At 45.9% G+C, this 21,648-nt stretch overlaps 2 protein-coding genes and 1 non-coding gene across 5 annotated transcripts in view; all 3 read right to left on the bottom strand.

Annotated features, from left to right (window-relative positions):
* The window catches only part of cadm3 (cell adhesion molecule 3), a 109,769-nt gene extending 100,508 nt beyond the window's left edge, over window positions 1-9,261 (bottom strand). Inside the window, exons 1-2 of one of the 3 annotated variants that reach the window (XM_047588778.1) lie at window positions 8,932-9,261; window positions 6,958-7,115 (exon numbers count right to left, since the gene is read on the bottom strand). In XM_047588778.1, the coding sequence (XP_047444734.1) occupies window positions 6,958-7,048 (91 nt within the window). In that variant the 5' untranslated portion in view covers window positions 7,049-7,115; window positions 8,932-9,261. The remainder of the gene's footprint in view (window positions 1-6,957; window positions 7,116-8,931) is intronic. The other 2 variants (XM_047588779.1, XM_047588780.1) reach the window with 2 other exon arrangements.
* Window positions 9,262-11,427: 2,166 nt separating this feature from the next.
* Window positions 11,428-11,501, bottom strand: trnar-ucu. Its single transcript has one exon. It is a non-coding gene; the product is annotated as a tRNA-Arg (tRNA).
* A 1,582-nt stretch (window positions 11,502-13,083) lies between these two features.
* Window positions 13,084-19,704, bottom strand: sdhc (succinate dehydrogenase complex, subunit C, integral membrane protein). Its single transcript, XM_047588421.1, has 6 exons — window positions 19,625-19,704; window positions 18,189-18,248; window positions 17,988-18,089; window positions 15,512-15,573; window positions 13,660-13,823; window positions 13,084-13,361 (listed from the first exon to the last, which is right to left on the bottom strand). The coding sequence occupies exons 1-6, from the start codon at window positions 19,639-19,641 to the stop codon at window positions 13,257-13,259; spliced, it is 510 nt and encodes a 169-aa protein (XP_047444377.1). The 5' UTR covers window positions 19,642-19,704; the 3' UTR covers window positions 13,084-13,256.
* Between the last annotated feature and the right edge of the window lie 1,944 nt (window positions 19,705-21,648).

The following is a 21,648-nucleotide window of genomic DNA, read 5'->3' as shown; positions in this document are numbered from 1 at the left end:
CGGTAAACGCTGTTTTGGCAAGAATGGACGAGGAAAACGCATATTTTACAGAATATATGAATGACTGTTGTTTTAAAAAGTTGACTCTGACTGATGGGACTATATTCACCGACCCCTGCACTCTCACTCACTGGATGGACGATTTGACTGTAGGAGGACACAGAGGGGACGAAGTCTGGTGTGTCTTTATCAAGTGAAGTCTCTCCAACAAAGATATTACAAGAAGTTAGTGGAACCACTGTGGAAGGTAACGTAGTAAAGCAACTTAAGGTTGGGCACCCCTGAAACATACAACTAATATTGCATTAGTTAGCAATTAGCATTAGCATTAACATCTATCAAGAATCCCCTTAATAACGATTAATTTAATTTCAGTCACAATTTAGTCTAACTTATAATGTTATCCAGGGTAAAAGTGATGATACATTATATATGAATCTTATCTGATAAGAAGTGTGCACATGGTTGACAATTGTTTCACTCCAATCCTTTCTTTTAATCGCCAAAGACAAACCAAAGTTGTCTACGACTGGCAGTGGCTGGTATGTGATAAAACTTCAAACTTCGATTTTGGCTCCAAAAATACAGCAAAGCAACATTTTCATGGTTAACAGTGGCAGTGTTCGCCTCAAGCTTCCCTCTGTTTTGCCTCCAGCTAACGTTGTGACGTCACAGTGACATAGGCCACGAAGGCGTCTACCAATATACAACTCTCCTCCAGGAGTCCTGACCATCAAACTCATTCCACACCACAAAAAATTAGCAAAGTTCTCAGAAATGCACCATGTTTCTGTCAAATGATGATCCCATTTGTGATCTTTCAATCCACCTATCGCTATTTCATTAGCTGGCTCGATGGAAGCAACCCCAGTTACTCAACATGGCACAATGGTATTCATCATTAATGTACATTTTGTATTTGGAGAGCTCTATAGCTAAAATACATGGTGCCAAACAGGAGAGTGTAAATTTGTTGGAGGAAATGAGAGAAAAATTTTAGTGTTAATTCTCTAATTAAATAACATGCATTGAAGACTTTGGGTCAAGGCAATATGGGTGGTTTTAGGCAATGGGGTCTTTTTTTCTCCTTGTCTTGTTTTTTTTTATTATGTGGGATGTGGGGGTCAGTGTGTATATCGCTTTGCAGCCTGTAAAGTTGAAATAAATAAATAAAAAAATTGGATCACAAAAAGTGCCGCACAGGTTGCTCGTTCTACCATGTCTGAGTAGCCCTGGAATTAGCCCCGGCTGTTTCAGTGTCTGTAGACTTAAATGCAAATGAGCTGCTGCTGCCCACGGCCCTTTCCCGGAAGAGGGCTTTGCCTTTCCTGGCGGTACCATGGATACCCCGGCGTAAAACGAGGCAGGAGATTCAATAGGGCCGCGGTGCAACACGGGACTTCGACCCCAAGATGCTTGAACCAGCCGTGGAATGAGTCGCACCAATTAGAACGTCTATAAGGGTTCGTTCGCTCTTTGACATTGATGGAGAAAGGAAAGGACGGTCTTGTCTCGTATGTGGCATTATGGGAATCAGAAATACAGTACTTGTAAGCACCGGTTCTGTATGTGTCAGATGTATAAGAGACTCAATAAGACTCACCATCCAGTGACTGGGCAGTGATATCATCAGCAGAAACCAGACTAGGGAGAGCTCCCTTGACGGCGCACAGGTGAATTAAGATGGCTTTATGGTTGTGGCATCAGTGATAAGATACCCCCACAGTCACACACTCCCCTCCACAAGCAGAAGTGATGGCATCATCAAAAACGGGCAATAAACAAGAGCAACCTCTGCTCTTTCATTGGCTGAGCCCCGGCGCTCAGGGGGGAACCCTCAGCACTCAGCCTCAATCAATACAAATGCTTCGGTTTGCACCCGCGCACTCGCCTCTTCCAGCTGTAGTCGGGAGTTTCGCAGAGCAGCAGTGAAGTGCTCCGACGAACAGATACACCTTTCCGGCGAGCCCTTGCTCTGACCAGCCATGCGTCAATGACAGGATGCGTGATTTCCACCCCCGCAGCAATCAATTAAAACACCCGCCAGCAAATTCCAGCGGATAACGGTAAAAAAAAAAAAAGTGGCGTGGGGTTGGGGGGGCATGAAATTGAGGAACCCGATCAAAGGGAAAGCCAGTAGAATGCTAAGTACAATAATAAAGGCTCTTGTCGCTGGAAATGTAGTAAATTAATTTATTCCGAGGCCGGCGCCGTTGCTGTTGTTGGCTTTGTTTAATCGGTAGCGTCTTTGCAAAGTGACGGTTTAAAGCTGACAGCTCTGTATACGCGGGAGCGCTAATTTTCCAAACCCTGGGTTGCTGCCGCAGAGTGATGTGTCTTCTAACAGCACTTGAGAGGAAGCTGAGTGTGTTACCGCTTTTGGCAAAATCTCAAGAGCCCTTCTACCTTTCAGTCTCGAAATGGCATTTGGTGTTATTATGACGGTAGCTGGCCAGATTGATCTGTTCTGATGTAATCTCACGTAGCCTGAGAGGGCCTCAGTGGGTGAGATCGGCCTCAGATTGATGAGGTCTAATGGAGTCTTCTTTGAGCGCCCCCGATACCGCTAGGATCTGATGAAACTGGTGCGCCACTGCATTTTTAATTCCGCTTAATTTAGCCACAAATTACTTATCAACACTTGTGCCTCGTCGAGCTGTGAGCCTCTCTTCCTGTCTCTTATGTGTAATGTTTCGGCATGTCTGGAGATGTATGAAGATAACATGGAGACACAGCAATGTGCATAATGTGTGATGCAAATCATCCCCGGGGCTCCAGTGCTCATGGTTAGAGCTTTGTTGGGAGTTTAATCAATCAGCCACAGCGCCTTAATTAATCGGCATGATGAACAGGAGAAATAATTGGTTTTCTGCCAGATGTGAATCAGTTACAAACTAATGCCAGCCAATCAGAGTCCGCTTTATAATCACAAAACTGATCTGGACGACAAAACACTTACATGATCAAAGAAGAATAAGCACATTAGACAATGGAGGGAATATGGCTTTGGATTTAAAATTCTGATAGGAGGCTGGAGCTCTTCCACATATTGTGTTTTCGACGCTTAATGGGATCTATAGAGCGTCTTGATTGAAATCTAGATTATGCGTTTCCATGTGTCATTGTCTTTTTTCCCTCTCTTTCTTCTGTAAAAAAAAAAAAAAACAAACAAACATATTGCTAATTAATTGGCGTGATAAGAATAAAAAGAATTAATTGGGCTCCTTCCCAGATGTTTCTGAATGCATCCGTGGAAAACTAATGAGAGGTTGTCTGGTGTTACATCGAAGCGGCGGATGTCATTAAGCGCAGCCCGCATTGAAAAATACTGATCAGCCCACACTCCGAACAACCAGGTACCGAATGCGAGAGCGCCGGAGCCGGGGAAATAGCCAAGCGCCGAGATTGAAAAGGCACTGGTTTAGGCCTATGCCAGTGGAGCCAAATGGAAAAATAGCTTAGGCCTCTTATTAATGTCACAGTGGCTAGGCGGTAATTCCCCCAGGCTCTGTGTACCTCGGCTTGTTAATGAGTCACTGCTTATCAGTCAGCCTTGTTAACAGGCAGAGGCCTCCCATCCGAACCGCCTACCGCTATTGTTCGCTAGCCGTGCTGTGTATTAGCCAAATATTCCCCCATCTTGGCACACAGGAAGTCAACAGTAAACAACAGCACCGCACACAGGAAGTGGGACTCGCGCCAGTGAGAAAGAGCCGGTCCGCGGGGGGAAGGAACCCATTTTGTGGCAGGATAAAGTGAACCGCTGCTAGAGGCGCGCACACACACACACACACACACACACACATGCGCAGCCCTCCCGCCTGTAAATCTGACCACACTAACGACTGGTCCGCACTGCTCCCGTTTCTTTAATCCTTATTCATTACTGGCCCCGGCTGGAAGCTTCGGGACTCATCCTGCGGGTCCCGACCAGCAGAACTCGCCGCGGTAAATAAACTATTAGGCGTGTGTCTTGTCACGAATGCAAACATTCCAGCAGGGTCTGAGATCTGCCGCGGAGTCGAGGGGCCAAGGCCGCAGCACGAGCGCCCGGGCGGACGGACGGACCCTCCGCAACAGCCCTGGGGTAACTGGGTCAGCGGCACAGAACCAGGGCACAGCCGGCCAAATTGCATGCCTAATCTGTGTCCTTCTGAGAGGCACTTTCCAGCCGCAGTGCATGGCTGCACATCCAGCTGTGGAAATGGATATGTCAAATGGCCACGCAATTAGTGTCTCCCCGACTCGTTCGCTCGCTCGCTCGCTCGCTCTGAGGGAGCCCGGGCGCAGATAAATCCGGGGGAAAAAACAGAGTTCGTTCTGTCCTTTCCGTGACTTTGACACGGAGAAGGCAGAGCTGGGAGTGCGTGGCTGGGCGGGAGTTTAAACGGTCGTGACACGCAGCCTGCCGGTTGCTGTATAATTATCAACCCCCATAGCTCACGGGGAAACATTTTTTCCCCTCTTTCCCCCCCTCTTAGAATTATAAAAAGAGACAAATAGCCCACATACTTTTAATTCACTGTGGACTCCGAGTGTAGCGGTAATGGGCAGCCGGGGCTCTCTGATGGCTCATCTGCTCCCGCATTGATTTGCTGAGCTAATCGTTTTTTCTCCTCTCTGATACATAACATTGAATTATTTATGCTAAGTAGGCCCTTCTGTTGCGGGGGCCTCTTAGCGTGGAGATCTCCATTATGACGGCATTATCTGACTGCCCCACCCCGCCCCACTCCATCTTGCGCCTAACGGCTCCGCTCGCCGCCTCGCAACAGCGCCAATCGGACAGGTCGGAGCGGATGTGAGCGATGGAGCGGCGCTCTGCGGCGGCCTGCGCGCACACACTTCCTCCGAAACGGCAAAACCGCTGCTTACTCAAATGTGAGCCCACAATGGGAAACAGAGGACTCATAATGTATAGTTTCCTGTCTCTTTAACTTTGGGAATCATTCCTTTGTGCTGTATGTTGTGTCCTGCAAGAGTCTCGCCAAGACACATTATAGCACTACCGGTAAAAACCTGTACTGTTCACTCTCATTCTGATTAATGTCTTCCTGTGTAGCACAAAAGCTATCATTCCAAAGTTTTTTTGACAAGTGATTCTGGCGAGGCAGGTTTTATTTTTCTCCAGCAAAGCTAATACTAGTATTTGATTATGCTTTTGTAGCAGAAATCACTTGACTAAAAGGCCTACACAACACCCTCACTGAAAGTCTGTTAAGTCAGCATCCTATCCCCGCTTCACTTCTCTTGGTTGCGCCCCTCGACGTGTTTTCTCATCTCCTAAATGCTGTCAGACGTCCCAGGCTTAATTACTCCCCTTGAGTGACATGATAATGTAAAACAGCGCCTAGGTGAAACCAAAGCAAGAATTGGTCATGCATGGTCAGGCCTCCCCCTGGGCGCACCTTAATCAAATGTGACACGCGTCTGAATGCGATCCAAAATCGTTTTCTGGACCCAAATAACGAACCCCGCCGCCTGGGTTTCAATGACAAGCTACACGGCGGGGGTCAGCGCTCTGACGAGAGATTGATATTTCATCAGCAGCGCCTCCGTCTGGAAATTGTTTGCGCATTCCTCATCTTCGGCAGCTCTGGAGGGGGGGCCTTAACATGCTTCCACTTGCATTTGCTAAGCAGTGACCTCATCCCGGGTTCTTGGCGCGGCCTGTGAGCTCACACTCACAGACCCTTACCCGCATTTCACACGGGGACTCAAACACACCTAGTTCGGCTGAAAGAAAAGGGGGGGCAGCTGATGTGGATGAAGAAATTCAAATTAGAGTAAATGGAGGCTGTGCGCCTGCATATGTCTGGACGCAGGCATGTACGCGGTGTTCGTACCCATGCATATGTATGCACCGTGCACTCACGGTTTTCTGAAATGGTGTAGGTGTGCATAAGCGAACGCGAGCGACCTCTGAGAACGCACAGTTATATTGCAAATTCAGATAAGGGAGAATCTATTAGGAGCCTTTTCCCCCCTACTGTATCGTCTTACAGTTCCTCGCCAAACACTCTGCACAATTAAATCCCCGGTGTAATGAGAAAACGCCAACAGGATTCTACCTATGTCAATCAATTTTCTATGGATTGAGAGCCAATCATGATGCGCCATTCTGCTGCTGGCACAATTTGCCCTCTAAAGGTTGTATTACCGGCAGCCAGTCACTTGAGTGTTATGTAATTGGAAAGTCCGACAGTGTATTCCTGTTCGCTCGGTGATCAGAGCAGGGGATGATATCATTACAAAGTGCCTCTCTCATCAAATCCTCTCTTACCGTCCGCTTTTAGCCGCGCCCGGCTCACCGCGGTTTGGAGCCGCGGCCATGACGGGCGTCATGTGACTGAGCGCGTGCGCGTGCGCGCGCTCCTCCCCGCGGGAGAAAGCGCAAGGTGATCACTCTTTTTTTATCTCGAGGGTGTGGATGAACCTCTGGCGGAGGTAAAAGTGCGCGCGTGTGTGCGAGGGAGATGCTGAGAGATGCTGAGCAGGTGAACTTAAAAGACTGTGTGAGTGCTTTTGTGCTTCCCGTGTGAGTGCACGGAAAGATGTCACGGGCAGAGAGAGAGAAAGAGAGAGAGGGGGGAAGAGGAAGGAAAGGAAGCTGCGGGGCAAGTGAAGTGCACTCCAGCAAGGAGCCGTAGCGCGTGTGTGCGTTGGGCCCCCTGCACCCACGTGCAAGTCACGCACACATTCCTCTAAAACAACAGCAGAAATTCCACCGGGGGTCCCGGGTGGTGGGAGTGTCCCATGCGCTTATTAACGGCTCTCTGATTCTCTTGTCATAATACAGGAAACAACAAAAAAGAAAAGAAAAGAAAAAGAGGCTCAAGTCAACAGATAAGGGGGCACCACCAGAGACGGGATGAGCGGGTCGGGGAGGTCAGGGGCCCGGGGAGAGACAGAGGAGCGGAGCGGAGCGGAGAGGAGAGGAGAAAGAGATGTGCTTACCAAAGACAATGTTGCTGTGAACCGCAGCTGCGAGTAGTGTCGTCAATAAGCTGACACTCCATAATGCGGAGGGGGCTGATGGGAAGGCCATGGTCGGGCGCGCAGATCCACCTGTCTCACTGAATCCTCAGGAGGGCAGAGGAGCTCAGGAGTGTCACCTGCGGGGCAGAGCAATGGAGAGATAAAGTAAACAAGCGGGGCAGGCCAACTGGCCGCTAATTGCGTCCCCTGCCATTGGTTGGCTGCGTCTGAATAAAGGCCTGGCCCACCCGCTCCTCACGCGTTGCTTCATGGGTATTCATCGATCTGCTTGTGTCATGCCATACTGGGAGGCGATTGAGGGAGGCGGGGGTGGTGGTGGCGGTGGGGGAGAGTGGAGAGGGGAGGGGAGGGGTGATGGAGCCAGCAGTAGCAGAGGAACATGGAGATGGTGGTGATGTATAGGCGGTAATGAGGGTGGGATGAGGTAGCGCTGTGGATTTATTCACACACTTTAACAAGCTTGCGCGCATGTGGAATGAAGGGAGCTTTTTTTTCTTTGTGGATGGGGGAGTGGGGGGGGGGGGGGCACAACCGAGTTCCAACTAACTCCTGCTAATTAAAAATAACGCAAAGGAACACACTCCCAGTTGGACGGGGAGAACGAGGAGAGGAGAAGAAAGAAGGGAAGAGAATGAAAGCGGCGGAGAGATGCACCTGCCGCCCACTGAGAATACGCGGTGCGCTTTGCACAAAACTGGAGACGGACAGACGTGCAACATAATAGCAGCTCTGGCATTCGTCATCTCTCTCTCTCTCTCTCTCTCTCTCCCTCTCTTTCTTGTGTATCTCTCTCTTTCCCGTCACAGACGCTCCTTCCCCTTCACGCACGCACCCTAAAATAGCAGAGGGCTGCGCAGGGGTGAGCGCTCGGTCCATCTGCGAAACGCGGCTTCGTTGTCGGCGCTGAGGAGTGTTGTTGGATTGTAGCCTGTGGGACGGGCGGGCGGTTAGGGCGGGGACAGAGGGCGGGGTGGAGGAGTGGGGTGTTGCTGCTGCTGCTGCTGCTGCTGGTGGTGGTGGAAAAGAGGGGGGGTGGTGGTGGTGGCATGGCATTAGATGGGATGGGATGTGGGGATTGGGAGGGGTGGGAATGTTTATTGTTGCTCCAGCCCTTCCTGTGGAGTGATGGCGATAAATGAAAACAAAAAAAAACTGGAGCGAGCGAGCGAGCGAGCGAGCGCGTCCGTGGGAAATAACCCGGCCACTCCGAGCTGTGATTTAACACAAAGTTCTCGCGTTCACTCTGAGCGGGGAGTCGTTTTTTTTTAGTCCAGCTGGTGACAAGAACAACAACAACAGTGAGCGGCGGCCGCCTGCGTCGCTTCGACCGACCGCGGGGGGAAACCGGAGCGATGTTCCCCCTCCAGCGAGGAGCGCGCTTCCCAAAACCTAAAACCTAAAACCTGCTCCCCCCCTTCTCTCTCTCTCTCCCCCAGCACTTACAGAAATATCTGGCGGTGCTGATGGGATGAGATTTAGAGACTCTGGTAGAGGCTGCTGCTTCACACACACACACACAGACACACACGGCGAGTTGCGATGCTTTTTTTTTTTTCTTTTTTATGCAAAGCGACAGAAGACAGCCGCTGGAGAAGAAGGAAGGAAGGAAGGAAGGGAGCGAGAGGAGGAAGCCCGAAAACAAAACCCCACATTTTGAGTAAATTCTAAAACAACGCAGGGATTATAGGCTCCATCTCTCTCTCTCTCTGGATCCGTGAAGGCACAACGGATTACACACACACAAACACACACACGGAGAGAGAGTGCGCGCACAGACACATTCCTGGAGACTGGGGGGAAGCGTCAGCACTGACAGGTGTCTCCTGTCCACCCTGCGGGCTACAGCCTAACCCCGCACAGTAACACAAACTGCGAAGCATTGCCACGGTTATGACCAAACACACGCGCGCACACACACACGCAAACACACACCGTTATATTCCGCCTCCGGAGTGTGGTTTTGTTGGTCTCCAGTAAGGTCTCCCAGTAAAGGTCCCTGCTTTGATGCGAAGCGGTCGCTTGTCCGGAGCCTCCTCTCAATCTGCTTTTATCGACTTTTTTTTTTTTTGTGGTTGTCTTAAATCTCCTTCTCCCGGCTCCTTGTTGTTGTTTTTTCTCCTCTCCTCGCTTTTCTTCCTCCGCTCTTTCTCTGTGTTTGTATATTGTATCTCTCTCCCCTCGCTCTCTCTCCACGGCTACCGTTCACTGCAGCAAAAACAGACCGTCTGAAAGACGAGAGGGAGGGGACAAGGGAGACAGGGAGGGAGGGATGGAGGCGAGAGGGGAGGGAGGGAGGGGAGGGAGGGGATTTTAATACGATTTGGCCCGTACCACGGGGATAACAGGGCCAGAGCAGGGGCCTACTGGCTGAGAGCAACATGGAGGAGATGGAGCAGATACAGAAGTGGGATCTCGCCACGGAGGGAGAATCTCCATAATGTTGCCGCGTCTCTCCACGCTGACCTTATCGAGCTTCGGGGGAGAGATTTCATTATCCCCTGTAGGACGTTTCATTTTGTCACCGAGTAGGTCCGGGATAGGGTTTTTTTTTTTTTTTTTTTAAAGCCTACACCTCTCCCGGGGCGGGGAGGTCATTTGAATCGGGCTTGTCACGGTTCTCAGTGGAGGATTCTTATCACCGATGTCACGCAGCTATTATCCACATCTCGCAGATAGGAGCCGTCTGTTTCCCGTAGGCTTCGTCATTGGCAACGTGGTAATGGTGTTACCGAGTCCTTGGCCTCGTGGAGCTGACGGGACTCCACGTAAACCCAGAATGATGTTTATTGGAGTATTTCACCGCTTTCAAACGCGTGTAACACTCTCATATAGTACAGTCTATGATCCTCTTCTTCCTGCCTCTCTTCTTGTTTTTGTGAGTTTGTGGGATGTGTGCATAGTGTAAAGGTTAAAGGTTAAAAGTTATTTACCAGCTGTCGGCTTGTAAAATACCAGATGTGAGAGGACGAGTTTAGTTAGTTTATGATTGTGTGGATCTTGGGGATGAGAAACCTTATACAGGGGGGCTGTTGGAGCTGAACATATCTCAGATACTCAAGAGTTCACCACACTGTTCTTTCCTGCAATAAAGCCTTTTCAGAACATTTGTCAGCGGCGATCGCTTCTCCGGCGCATCAATACACGACAACATCATAATGTTTACACCCCTATGAATGGCCGGGGTTTGCGTATAAACTTTTACCAGAGGGAAGTCCTTGTTCTGACGTGTCATGCGTCATACCCGCTTGGGATTCTGGATTCGAGGGAGGGAGGGAAGGGGGGGGGGGGGGTAGTAGGTTGTTCAACTTGCCAGAGAGGATTAGGGATTAGTTTTACTGGCGGATTAGGCCTGTGTGTGGGGAGGCATGATGGGGTTAAACATGGATGGCGGCAACCGCACGACAGCCCAATCAGTGATAAAAAAAATAAATAAATAAATAAAAGAGAGAATATGAAATAATAAAAGCAGGGAGTGCGTCTGAGAGATCTTCAAACAGACAGCTGTTCCTGTTTCCTCCACACTGTAAAAGAAGTGAATGAACAAAAAATAAAATAAAAGAAAGAAAGAAACGAAAGAAAAAACATGGCTTCCGGATCTGGGCAATTTAACAAAGATGCAACTGAAGTCCACTTTATTTTGTCCTTGGAAGGATTCCAGTGCGCCCCTCAGTTTCCCATCCTGATTTCACTAAATTAAAACCACACAATGACTACTCATGTCCTTATTCTCCATTAGCAGCGCCACGTCGTACTTATAGTCTATAATCCCGCACCTAATCTGCATGCAAAAAAAAAAAAAAAATCTTTAGACGACACAATTCTCTGGCACTATATGAGTCACTTATGTTCAAAGCAAACCGGAGTCTTTATCGTTCCCTGGGTCTCTAAACCCAAATGGGAGAATAGAAAACGCAGCATCTGGCGTCATTAAAGGAGAAAAAAAAGAAAAAAGAAAAGGCTTTAAATGTTTAGTCGCTGGCGCTGCAGAGGGAAAGCTCCTGCGCTGCCTTAAACGAGTGGCCAGCCCCAGGTGCTGAAACAGGGAGCGAGCGTGCGTGCGTGCGTGCGTGCGTGCGTGTCCACCGACTCTCCCCAGACGAGGCTGCACCAGGCTGTGTAGTCCTGCGGTGCCTGTCAGTGAGGACTGTGTAAAGACCAGAGCCTGTGCAGTCCTGTGCTAGTTTCAAGCTTTTGTTACCAGGCCGTTTGTCATCTGCATGTTCAAGAAATTCTCACTCTTATTTGGAGAAAATAAACATATTTGAAGTAATCTCTCCCTATTTTTTTTTTCTTTTTTTCCCCCGGTCCATCATCCAAATTTAAACCCATCCATCGTCTCCGCAGGCGGCCTAAGATGCACAGGCCTCAAAACGTAACGAACATCTTCTCCATCACCCCCCATCCAAAAAGCCTGCGTGCATATTCCAACATCTCTGCCGGGACTCGAACCCGGAGCCTCTGGATTAGAAGTCCAGCGCGCTATTCCATTGCGCCACAGAGACTGAGGCACATTTTTTTCGATCAAAACCGGGTTTATACTCCCCCCCGCCCTTCCCTGTGCAGCATCCTCAACATCCCTCAGCATCAGGACCGCAGCGCCGCGGACGGTACCTTGCCGCCCGGTAGGGGGTGCTGCCGCCGCGTAATCATCCGTCACCGGATGCCTCATTGAACCCCTGCTCTACATCCACCTTTAATCCGGCCATACGTCGTGATATTAAAGGAGAAAAATAAAAGATGAACCACCTTTGAGCCTTGAAGGAACACGATCATAACATAGCAGGGAATAAACGGCGTGAACAGGTGCAGTATTACCTCAAAAAGTCTCAAAAAAGCAAGTGTAAAATGTGGCATAAGGGCTTGTTTGGAACAGACTATAGAGTTAAATCCAGTCTTAAATTCTGCAGAGCCTGAGCAATTTTCCTGTCCATCACAATAGAAAATTGTAGCTCAATGGCTCACTAGCTCAGGTGGAAATGTGCATGTAGGATTAGACTATAGGGAATCAACGAGATGCCAAATTTACTGCAATCAGACCAAAACCTGTGTACGGAGAGCCATTCTGCAAGCCTTAATGCTTCAGCGACAATCACTTTGAGCTGGCAACGGTTAAATATAGAGATGTTTGTTTAGTAACAGAGCTTATACGAGTCTGAGGGGAACGTAACAGAATCCAAACGATCAAATTAACTCTTTGAGTCCTACCGACACTGGCAGTAATTGTGCAAACGGTTTGCTCCTCCGTGGCGACATCTGATCATATTTGTGTTTAAAAAAAATACATCAAAGCAAACTAATAAGGCAAGACGACAGGCTCCTTCCCTCCGAGCCACCGGCGACAAACTCACAAAACCGATTTAGTCGGAGCTAACTGGACTAAAAAAACGCTCGCGTCGCTCCTCTCAGCTCGAGTTTGGCCGATCCGAACGGACACGGCTTTCAAACCGGCGGCTCGTTTCAGTGCGTTCCCCCGCGCCCCGACATGAAACGGAATTGGATCTGACACCGGCGCCACGACTGGGTTTAATTCACACTGCGGGACAAAAAAAGCTGTTCAGGTGCAGCGTGTTGTTCCCGCGCAGCTCAGTGGGAGGCGAGGGCCTGAGGCAAGCTGCCGGTGAGGATCCTGTTCACACACACACGGAGCTTCCACCACCGGGCCGCCTCTCCGCATTTCAGCCACACTCTTTCTGGATGTTAAAAATGCATCTGAGCAGCCGCGGCCAGGAGAAGGTAAAATATGAATGACAGCCTACAGTCAACAGCAGCTCCACACACACACACACACAGACAGACACACTATAATAACGAGACAGGCACGGTGTTTGGACTGGCACAGAGAAGTGACTAATGAAGGCGACGTCACAACACGATTAGACAAATTATATAAGGACATAGCATGTAGGACACGTCTAATTTTGGCTGCCGGGTTGTTGTTCACACCAGGAACAAGTGTGAAATAAACTGGGTCGCATTTGCATGCACTTTGCACCCTTTGCTGCATTTGATGACCCCCAAAAAGCTCCACAGAGCATAATTAGTTCCCAGGGACCAAAATACAAAAATAAAAAAATCATAACATGGTTTCTGTGTACACCGTAATATAATTTATTTAATGGTTTGATGAACACAGGGCCTGCAGTCGGCCAGAACAGAACATATACACAAAGCTCCAAGGGTGCATCCGGCCCTCGTTCCCTTCAACTCCCCTCCGCTCTTTTTTTTTTCCTTCCTGCCCGTCGCTTCTGATCCGGCGCTCAGAGCAAAGCGAGGGCTATGGAGGTGATGACGGACAGACCGATAACCGTGTAGCCGGTGCGGTAGACCTCTGGAATTCTGAAGCCTTTTCCGATATCCCAGTACTGATAACAGACAGGAAAAACAAACAAATAAATAAATAAATAAAAGAGAGGAGAGAGAAGAAAATTTAGGTTAAGAAGCATTGGGACTCGATGAACGCTGGAAAAAGTAATCTATTTGCTATTATGGTAAAATGATTAAACATGAGGATAACAGAAAACTGAGAACTATCTCCTTGTAAAAAAAGCTTAAGCTGAGCAGCAGATGCACGACACAAATCAAATTAGAGGGGTGGAAAAAAAAAAAAAAAAATACATATAAACACTCGCTAAACAAAGCACAAATCAAGTTAAGTCTTACCAAGTGGCGGACGCCGTTGTAGGTGTGGTACGACACGGGGAAGGCCAGGCCGAACTTGGCCAGGCCAATGAGAAAGGGGCCGAAGGACAGCGAGTTTATCAAGTCCAGGTAGTACGGGTAGTTCCCCGGTAATACCAGCGCCGCCACCGCGAAGGCTGAGATAGCTGGACACAGACACAAGCATTGAGATGAAATACTCTTTAAGAGGCCTGCATGTGAACGTTTGTGCATGCGCAGCTTTTTTTCACAGAGACAGTAGTAAGTGAGAAGCAAACCCCCACCATGCTACGAGCATTCGTCTTTGCTTGATTACTCTTCATGAGTCACGGAACAGACACAGACTCTGCCGGCCCCGTCGCTTTAAACGTCCGAACGCCTCGGTTATGTAAATACACGTCTCCCCCCGCTGACTGAATTAAACGAAGGCCAAACAATAGCTGCCTGATACAACGCGCCGAACACAAAGGTTTCGCTTTAAGCCGCTGATGGAAAGAAAAAGGAAAAAAAAAATAAAATAAAATAAAAAGCCTAATGGTTTGCGGATTTAATGGCATTCCCTCGGAGAAGCGTACGGCAGATGTAAATCACTGTAAACGCTAAAGCTCAAGATGGGAAAAAAAAAAAAAAAAAGGCGAATACTTTAAACCTTTTATTTAAACAGGTGAGTCAACTGAGAACTGTTTCTCATTTACAGTGACGACCTGGGCGAGAGGCAGCGATAAAGAAGGGAAATAAACGACCGCAGTTTATGCGAAAATAAATCATTTAAAACCTTTAAATGTACACATTTGATTTAATGGTTGGATAGATTCACTATGAAAAACACACACACACACATATAGAGAGAGAGTGAACAAATCAAAAGTTTGGACACACCTTCTCATTCAATTCAATGAGAGGTTGTGTGTATATATAATATATTATATATATAATGTATCTTGACTCCTATCAAGAACGAATGCATTGATAAAGGGGTTTTGTGCTGTGGAGCACAGTTGAATCATTTGGAAATATAACAGAAGAAGAAGGAGACGGCGTCATTTTTAACACTGAATCCGTTCAATAGATGAAAGTGATGAAGATGACAATGATGGACCCATGTTTTCAACAGCTCCGCCCACAGCTGCTTCACGTACCTTTTTTTTCCTTGCACCACCCCAAATAAATAGATAAAACAACACTTGTTTGAATTGCTTGTTTTACTTCCTCCGTGTTTGTGTCCCTCCTGGAAACCGGTCGTGTTCAACCAGATAAAAACCATCACATCCAATATCTTCATGGCTATTAGGGGCTAATATTTCCAAACTCAACCAAACCAAAGATTATTTCTGATCAGATCAGACTGTCCCGACCCCCTGATCATTCGTACAACGCTTGCGTCCCCGTAAACACAGTGTGTGAGTGACTGTTGCATTAAAATGGCAGTAGAAGGTACTGACCCCGACTGAACTCATTAACCTGTGAACAAAGCTGGAGCTGGAGCTTCCAATGTGCACGCTCCATTAAGGTCGACTGTACTGATGAATGGATGTCAAAGTGACACAAATTCAACACTTTGGGCTGAGAGGCATCCAGTGTTTGGCTTTGTTTCCGCATGCACAGGTTGAATTGTATTGAGCGCGGCATGTTTTGTAATTCCAGTAAATGCTCTTAGCAGCAATCAATAGTGATGGACTAAAATGCCCTGAAGAGATTTTCAGGGTCAATCACAAGCTGACAGTAATTTCCTTTAATATTAGAAAAGGCTCATGCATGCATCAAGAAGTATTCTTTTGTCTATGTTGAATAATAATGATAATATTTTATCAGCGAAAGTAAATAGCTTTAATTTGAATGTTGGATGGCGAGTTACCTCCACTGAGCCCCACTCCTGTTCCTCTGTGTGTGATGGACATCATCATGGGGACGGACCATCTGAAACACGAATAGCAAGCAACCAATTTATCATAACGGCAAATATAAATGGATGAAACCTTGTCCAAACCACAAGCTCTAACTATAAAAACTGATGATTATCACTGAAAAGTTTAATTTTTCAGGTTCAAGGGAAGAGTTTTTTTAAATATTTAATACATATCATTTTAGGCAGAAAATGCTGTAAACTAAGAATGCTCGTTGTAATGATTGTTTATTTTTATCAATTTACGAAATGCAAAGTGAGGAAACAAAAGAAAAATCTAACTCGCATCAATATTCGCTGTTACTACCCTTTGCCTTCAAACCAGCATCAACCCTTTAGTAGGATCATAGACCCAGTGTTCGGCCAAGGAAACCACATCAAGCTTATTTCCCCTTCGTAATCAGAAGATGTCCAGCAGAGCCATCAGCTCAGAAACCAGTGGGACCCAGCTACACTCATCGACTGGCTGGAAAAGTGTGGCCAGAAGTGGTCTTCATGGAAGAGTTGCAACCAAAAATCTATCCCTCTGACAGGGAAACAAGGCCAAGAGACTCAACTATGTACCAAAATATAAGAACTGGGATCAGAAATAAGGCAGCAGGTGCTCTGGACTGATGAGTTGTAAATATTTGGCTGTAGCAGAAGGTAGTTTGTTCAACGAAAGGCTGGAGAGAGCTACAATAATGAGTGTCTGCAGGCAACAGTGAAGCATGGTGGAGGCTCCTTGCTAGTTTGGGGCTGCATTTCTGCAAATGGAGTTGGGGATTTGGTTAATGGTCAATGCTGAGATACTTATCCATCATCAATACCATCAGGGAGGAGGATGATAGGCCCCAAATTTATTTTGTATAATTTATAGACCCCAAACATACAGCCATGGTCATTAAGAACTATCTTCAGAGTAAAGAACAACAAGAAGTCCTGGATGTGATGGCAGGGTCCCCACAGAGTCCTGATCTCAACATCATGGAGTGTGTCTGGGATTTCATGATGAGACAGAAGGATGTGAGTTATCTGCCTGTTACATTCTGACTTGACGATGTGACAGACTGTATCATTGTGGAAGCTTCAGCTCAAAAACAAGTTTTGGTCTACTCCCATTAAGACGATTTCTGAAGGGCAGAGATTTTTGTTCCTTTTTTTCCATCAAACAAATCAAATATGTTGTTACACAATCATTAATGGAAGTGCACAGGAGAACGGCGACAGTGTTTATATCCAGCTTTTACTGCGACCTCCCACACTTTTTTAACGATCATGGCAGCGCTCTGCATCCGAGGAGAAGAGGAGATTTGGTGGCAGATATCGGGCTCTGTGCAGGACACAGCGATTTATTTTAATATCAGCAGCCTTTAGAAAGAGCGGGGGGTTTGACCGCTCCATTCTTCAGGTCATCAACAAACTGCAACGTTATCTGCAATGTACGCGATCACTATGAGGGAGGAAGAAAAAGGCACGCAGCTCTCACAGCGGGAGGTCTGACCCGCGATGTGAAAGAACACCAAAGGCAAGTCGACCCAGGTCTGAAAATGCATTTTCGATGTGAAAGCGGTAAGAGTTGACGAGTTATTTTCCGACATGGGGGAGTAATGCATTTTTTTTTTCAATCAGAACGTTTTTTCCGATTATACTGACGCCACTTGAATGCAGCATTGACTGCAGGCTGTGCAGGTCTCATGTAGGAGAGGGAGTGCCTGATTAAAACCATGACTCACACTCGCAGTGCTGACAAAAATACATATTATATGTTATCGGGCTGATAAGTCATGATATCGGACTTATCAGAATGATGTCATAATTTCCTGATATTGGGCCGATAATTATTGTGCACCCCCTGGATTTGATTTAGATTTCTGTTCTGCCCAGTCACTGCACTTTGTTAATTGATGAAAATAAACTATTAACAGTTCGATTTTTGAAAGCATTCTTAGTTTACAGCATTTATTCATATCAGCCTAAAACTTTTGCACAGTACAGTATATAATGAAAGTAAATGACGCTGTCAGAGAATAAGTGCCCTACGCCATCAAATTGATCCAAAAAAAACTGAGCTGAAAACCCGAAGCAGAGAATGAAGCCTAGAAATTACAAGACACATTCTGAATAATAAAAGTTTTTCTTTGCAGCAGATTTTAGGATTCTAATAAGTGCCTGACAGCACATCAAGGTGCTGCACTAAATCTCTGGTAATGGCGGCTTGTCCTGCTGTTTTATTAGCATTAAAAGAATGAAAAGCCTGCAGATTCGGGAAAACTGACATTAACAGTAATATCATTTTCTGCTCGGGTAATGTGCCGCAGTAGATTTTGTGCATTTGACAATGCGAAGGTGAAATTACAAAACATTCAAATGATTTTACTTCAATATCCGAGTCATCTCTAGCTATATTCTCAGTAACACAAGGGAGTGAAACACTGGAGGTACATACTTGTAGATGGTGATGTGGGGAGACATGGGTCGGTTTAGTCTGGCATTTTTGTTCCAAAACTTGTTCATCTCCTCCTTCGCTGTGGTCCCCATTGGAGCAGCACTGAAGGGGAGAGAAAATGCATGTAATGAGTAAAGGATTGCAGGATTGTTTCAGTATGTATTAGCCATATATTTATGGTAACACACAAAGAGAACTCACTGTCTGAAGAGGACACTGTACTCTGGTTTGGAGAGACAGACACCCTGACGGGCCAACGTCCTAAAGGAAAGAAAGAAGGATTAGGGTTACCCGCCGCCCACGCTTCTGCACTGAAAACACCAAGACAGACCCTACGCAGAGCCCCGTCACCCCAGAAGTGCAACTACACACTGAGGGGACGCAGAGTGCAAAAGCTGTGATTGGTCCGCTTGGTTGTTGCGTATTTCCACATCTCCATCTCCGCAATTTTTTGCATCGTATTGTTTTGGATCGATACATTATTGGTGAGATCAACTGAGGAGGTTTGGAGATCTAGACATTTGTATGACTCATTTTCAGTGAAAATTTGGCAGAATTTGGCCAAAATTTAGGTGAAAGTTTCAGTTGCCATTGTTGAAAGTGATGCAGGAAGTAGAAACAAAAATTAGCCAGACTGGCAAAAAAAAAGACACAGCACCGTCCAGCATTTGAGTGGCGTTGTTACAGAGCGAGCGCACAAGTATAAATGACTCATCTCTGTGAGTAGGTCACTGTGTCTAGGTCCCGTAATACTATAAAATCCCCTTTAAGTTGCTATCAGTGCCTGTCGTGAAGTACTGGAAATACAAACATACAGTATATTGTACACATGGACAGTTTTTGAGAAGTGAAAGTTGATGAACAGACATTAAAGGTAACAAATTATGCAACAACAATTATGAAGAAGTAACTGTACCAGCTATAGGACAAACAAAAAGAGATAAATGAATGAATGTGCACCCTGGGAGAGGACATGAAGAAGAACGCTGGGACTTGTAATCAATAAATTCATTCATTTAAACAGAATTACGCTTCTGACAACACAATTTCTAAAGGTCAGTACAGACGGGGACGTTTTTATTTATTCACAAATCTTGCAATACTGATTAAAGCAGAGAGCTCCAGCTACAACACACACAGGCAAACCACGCTCAATCCGACCGAGGAGATGATAAAATAATCGCAGCCCTCTATGAAAACGGTTTGATTTGCACAACAGGTCCTGTGTTCATGTGTAACAGCCTAAAATTCATAAGACTTTCTACTTCTCTACTTAGCTCGTGTAGCAAAGCCCGACGTTGAAGCTGATAAATCCCACGGTTTAAAACGCACGAATGAACAGCGACAAAAACGTATTTAATATGCAATATACCGCAGTGTCAGCGTTTGTACCCGTTGCTAATAAGCCTTAAGAGTCAAAGTTCACTCTCCACCAGTTTCCACCGAGTGCACCTAGCATTAGCATTAGCCCGCTAGCTGCTAGCATCCCGTTTGCGATAAACAAGGATAATGAACGAGCTTTAGAAGTCACACTCGGCTGTTTTGTGCCCCCCTTGTAATGTTATATTGTAATTGACTATAGAACCACACAAAAGGTTTCCAGAAAGGTAAAAGTTATGTGGCGCAGACGTACTGACCTTAAGAGCAGCGCCATGTTTGGCAGGCAGTGAGCGGAAGTGACGTAGGCGGATGTTGTTGAGCCGAAGGGAAGTCTAGAACCTTGAGGGGTGTTTTAAGGTCAAACAACAGCGGAGACCAAAAAAACCCCTGAAAACTCGAGTTAGGGATTTTGTCCTTCTTGATTATATTTTAACACAATAATGTGTATGCAAATACGGAAAAAGAAATTAACTAACTTTGTTTCCTTTTTTTGTTATAGATTGATTTAACTAAAAAAACGCATAAATGTAGAAGTTTGGGGGGAAATTAGTAAGTCAGCATAGGTATAGGTTTGTATATAGATATATTACCGGACTATATTTGCAATAGTCCAGTAAAGAGCTGAAAACAAAAGGAGAACAAATCTACAAATATTTTCATGACAGATAATTATTTGCATAATTTTTCATCTCAGCTGTAAAGATTTAAGGATGTTTAATGTGATTTTTGTTCGCTCAGACAACCCAAATACTAATTATTATTTTCCAATATGATTTGTCATTTGATGGAGGGGGAAGGCAGATTAATTCATGATAAAAGATGCCAATCGATGTTAACCCAATTTTGGTTTAGACAGATAGATAAACAAAAAGGTGCATTGACAAAAAGGAAGAAAGACATTAAACCACAAACTTTAAGTGTTATAGCATAATATGCACTGCCTCAGGCTGCATGGTCAGATTTAATTCCTATATGATGATACATTATTTGAATTTCTTTAACTGTTTAAACTGATAGAGACAAAAAAAAAAAAAAACATGCATATAAATGGATACTTCTCCAACCAGTCAGAGGTATTTTGTTGTTTAACTGCAGTGCGTTTGGATGATGAGGTGGATACGTCGCTTTTATGGCTCTTCCTTCACCACATAAAAACCACCAAAACGGCAAATCTTTTCTGGAGAATAATCAGCTCCTAGCAGAACAGTTCCAGATCAGCTTTCCGCCGCTGAAAATTTGCGAGGCGGGCAAGTCGGCTTGACATCAGGCCAAGTTTAAAGGTCCCCCAGAAAAGACAAGACAAAACAACAAACCTCAAGATCCAAAGGGAAATAAATTCAAACCTACTCAAATGTAGTTTAGTAAAATAATAATAATCTTACCTGACGTGCAACAATAAAATGGTCAATGTGACAGGAAAGCAGAAAAAAAAAACCAAGACAAAAATACAGCAGCACCCATGTCCACTGCCAGATAAAGTAAATGCATGGAACAGGTATTTAATAGTATTGGAAGGCAGCCACACACTCCTCGGAAACAGGCATCTACTTACACGCAGAGACAGAGAGGAAATTGCTGCTAAGGTTAATAATGCCCAGAAGCAGCCCCAGACTCTGTTCCCAGCTGCCTGTTCTTATATTAATGTAAAGTTTAAGAAGTGAGCATGTAGACCTCGAAATAGACACGGTTTAGGTTTGTTTTATGAGAGTCGAACACATTCTAATTAACTTTTAGGAATAACGTTGACGTTGCCTTTGACTGTACAGAACCTGACCAGTTGATACACAACAATTTACGAATCTGACAACAATGTAAACCGGTGGTACGTTCTTTATTATGAATGCGTTACATTTAATTAAATGATTTAATCAAATATAATTAATATATGGTAAACAGGCTGCAGCCTTCAAACAGGGTCAAGTTTACCGTGTTTACAGCAATGCCGAAGAAAAGGGTGACATTCATACTGCCTCACCTTTTCATCGTGCGGATCCTTCATTAATGTTGACTATGAATGGAAACTACAAGCTTGGATGTAGTGTACGCAAAAATGACAAAATGCAATCAAGAAACCACAGAGGCTAACAGTTTAGCAAGCTAATGACCAGGTTACACCCTCATACACACAACACAACTCATGAATCCTACATAAGAGAGGCTGCTAATAACACAACAGAGTCACTAAACACACAACCAGCAGCATTACTCACCCACTCGTTAGCCTGCTGAACCGCTAGCCTACGTGGCTTCTAGATGGCAACAGTTGCCTAGCAGCGCCGTT

Source organism: Mugil cephalus, chromosome 7 (assembly GCF_022458985.1).
Source record: "Mugil cephalus isolate CIBA_MC_2020 chromosome 7, CIBA_Mcephalus_1.1, whole genome shotgun sequence".
Lineage (NCBI taxonomy): Eukaryota > Metazoa > Chordata > Actinopteri > Mugiliformes > Mugilidae > Mugil > Mugil cephalus.
The sequence above is the reverse complement of the archived record's forward strand: the minus strand, read 5'-3'. Positions and strand labels throughout refer to the sequence as shown.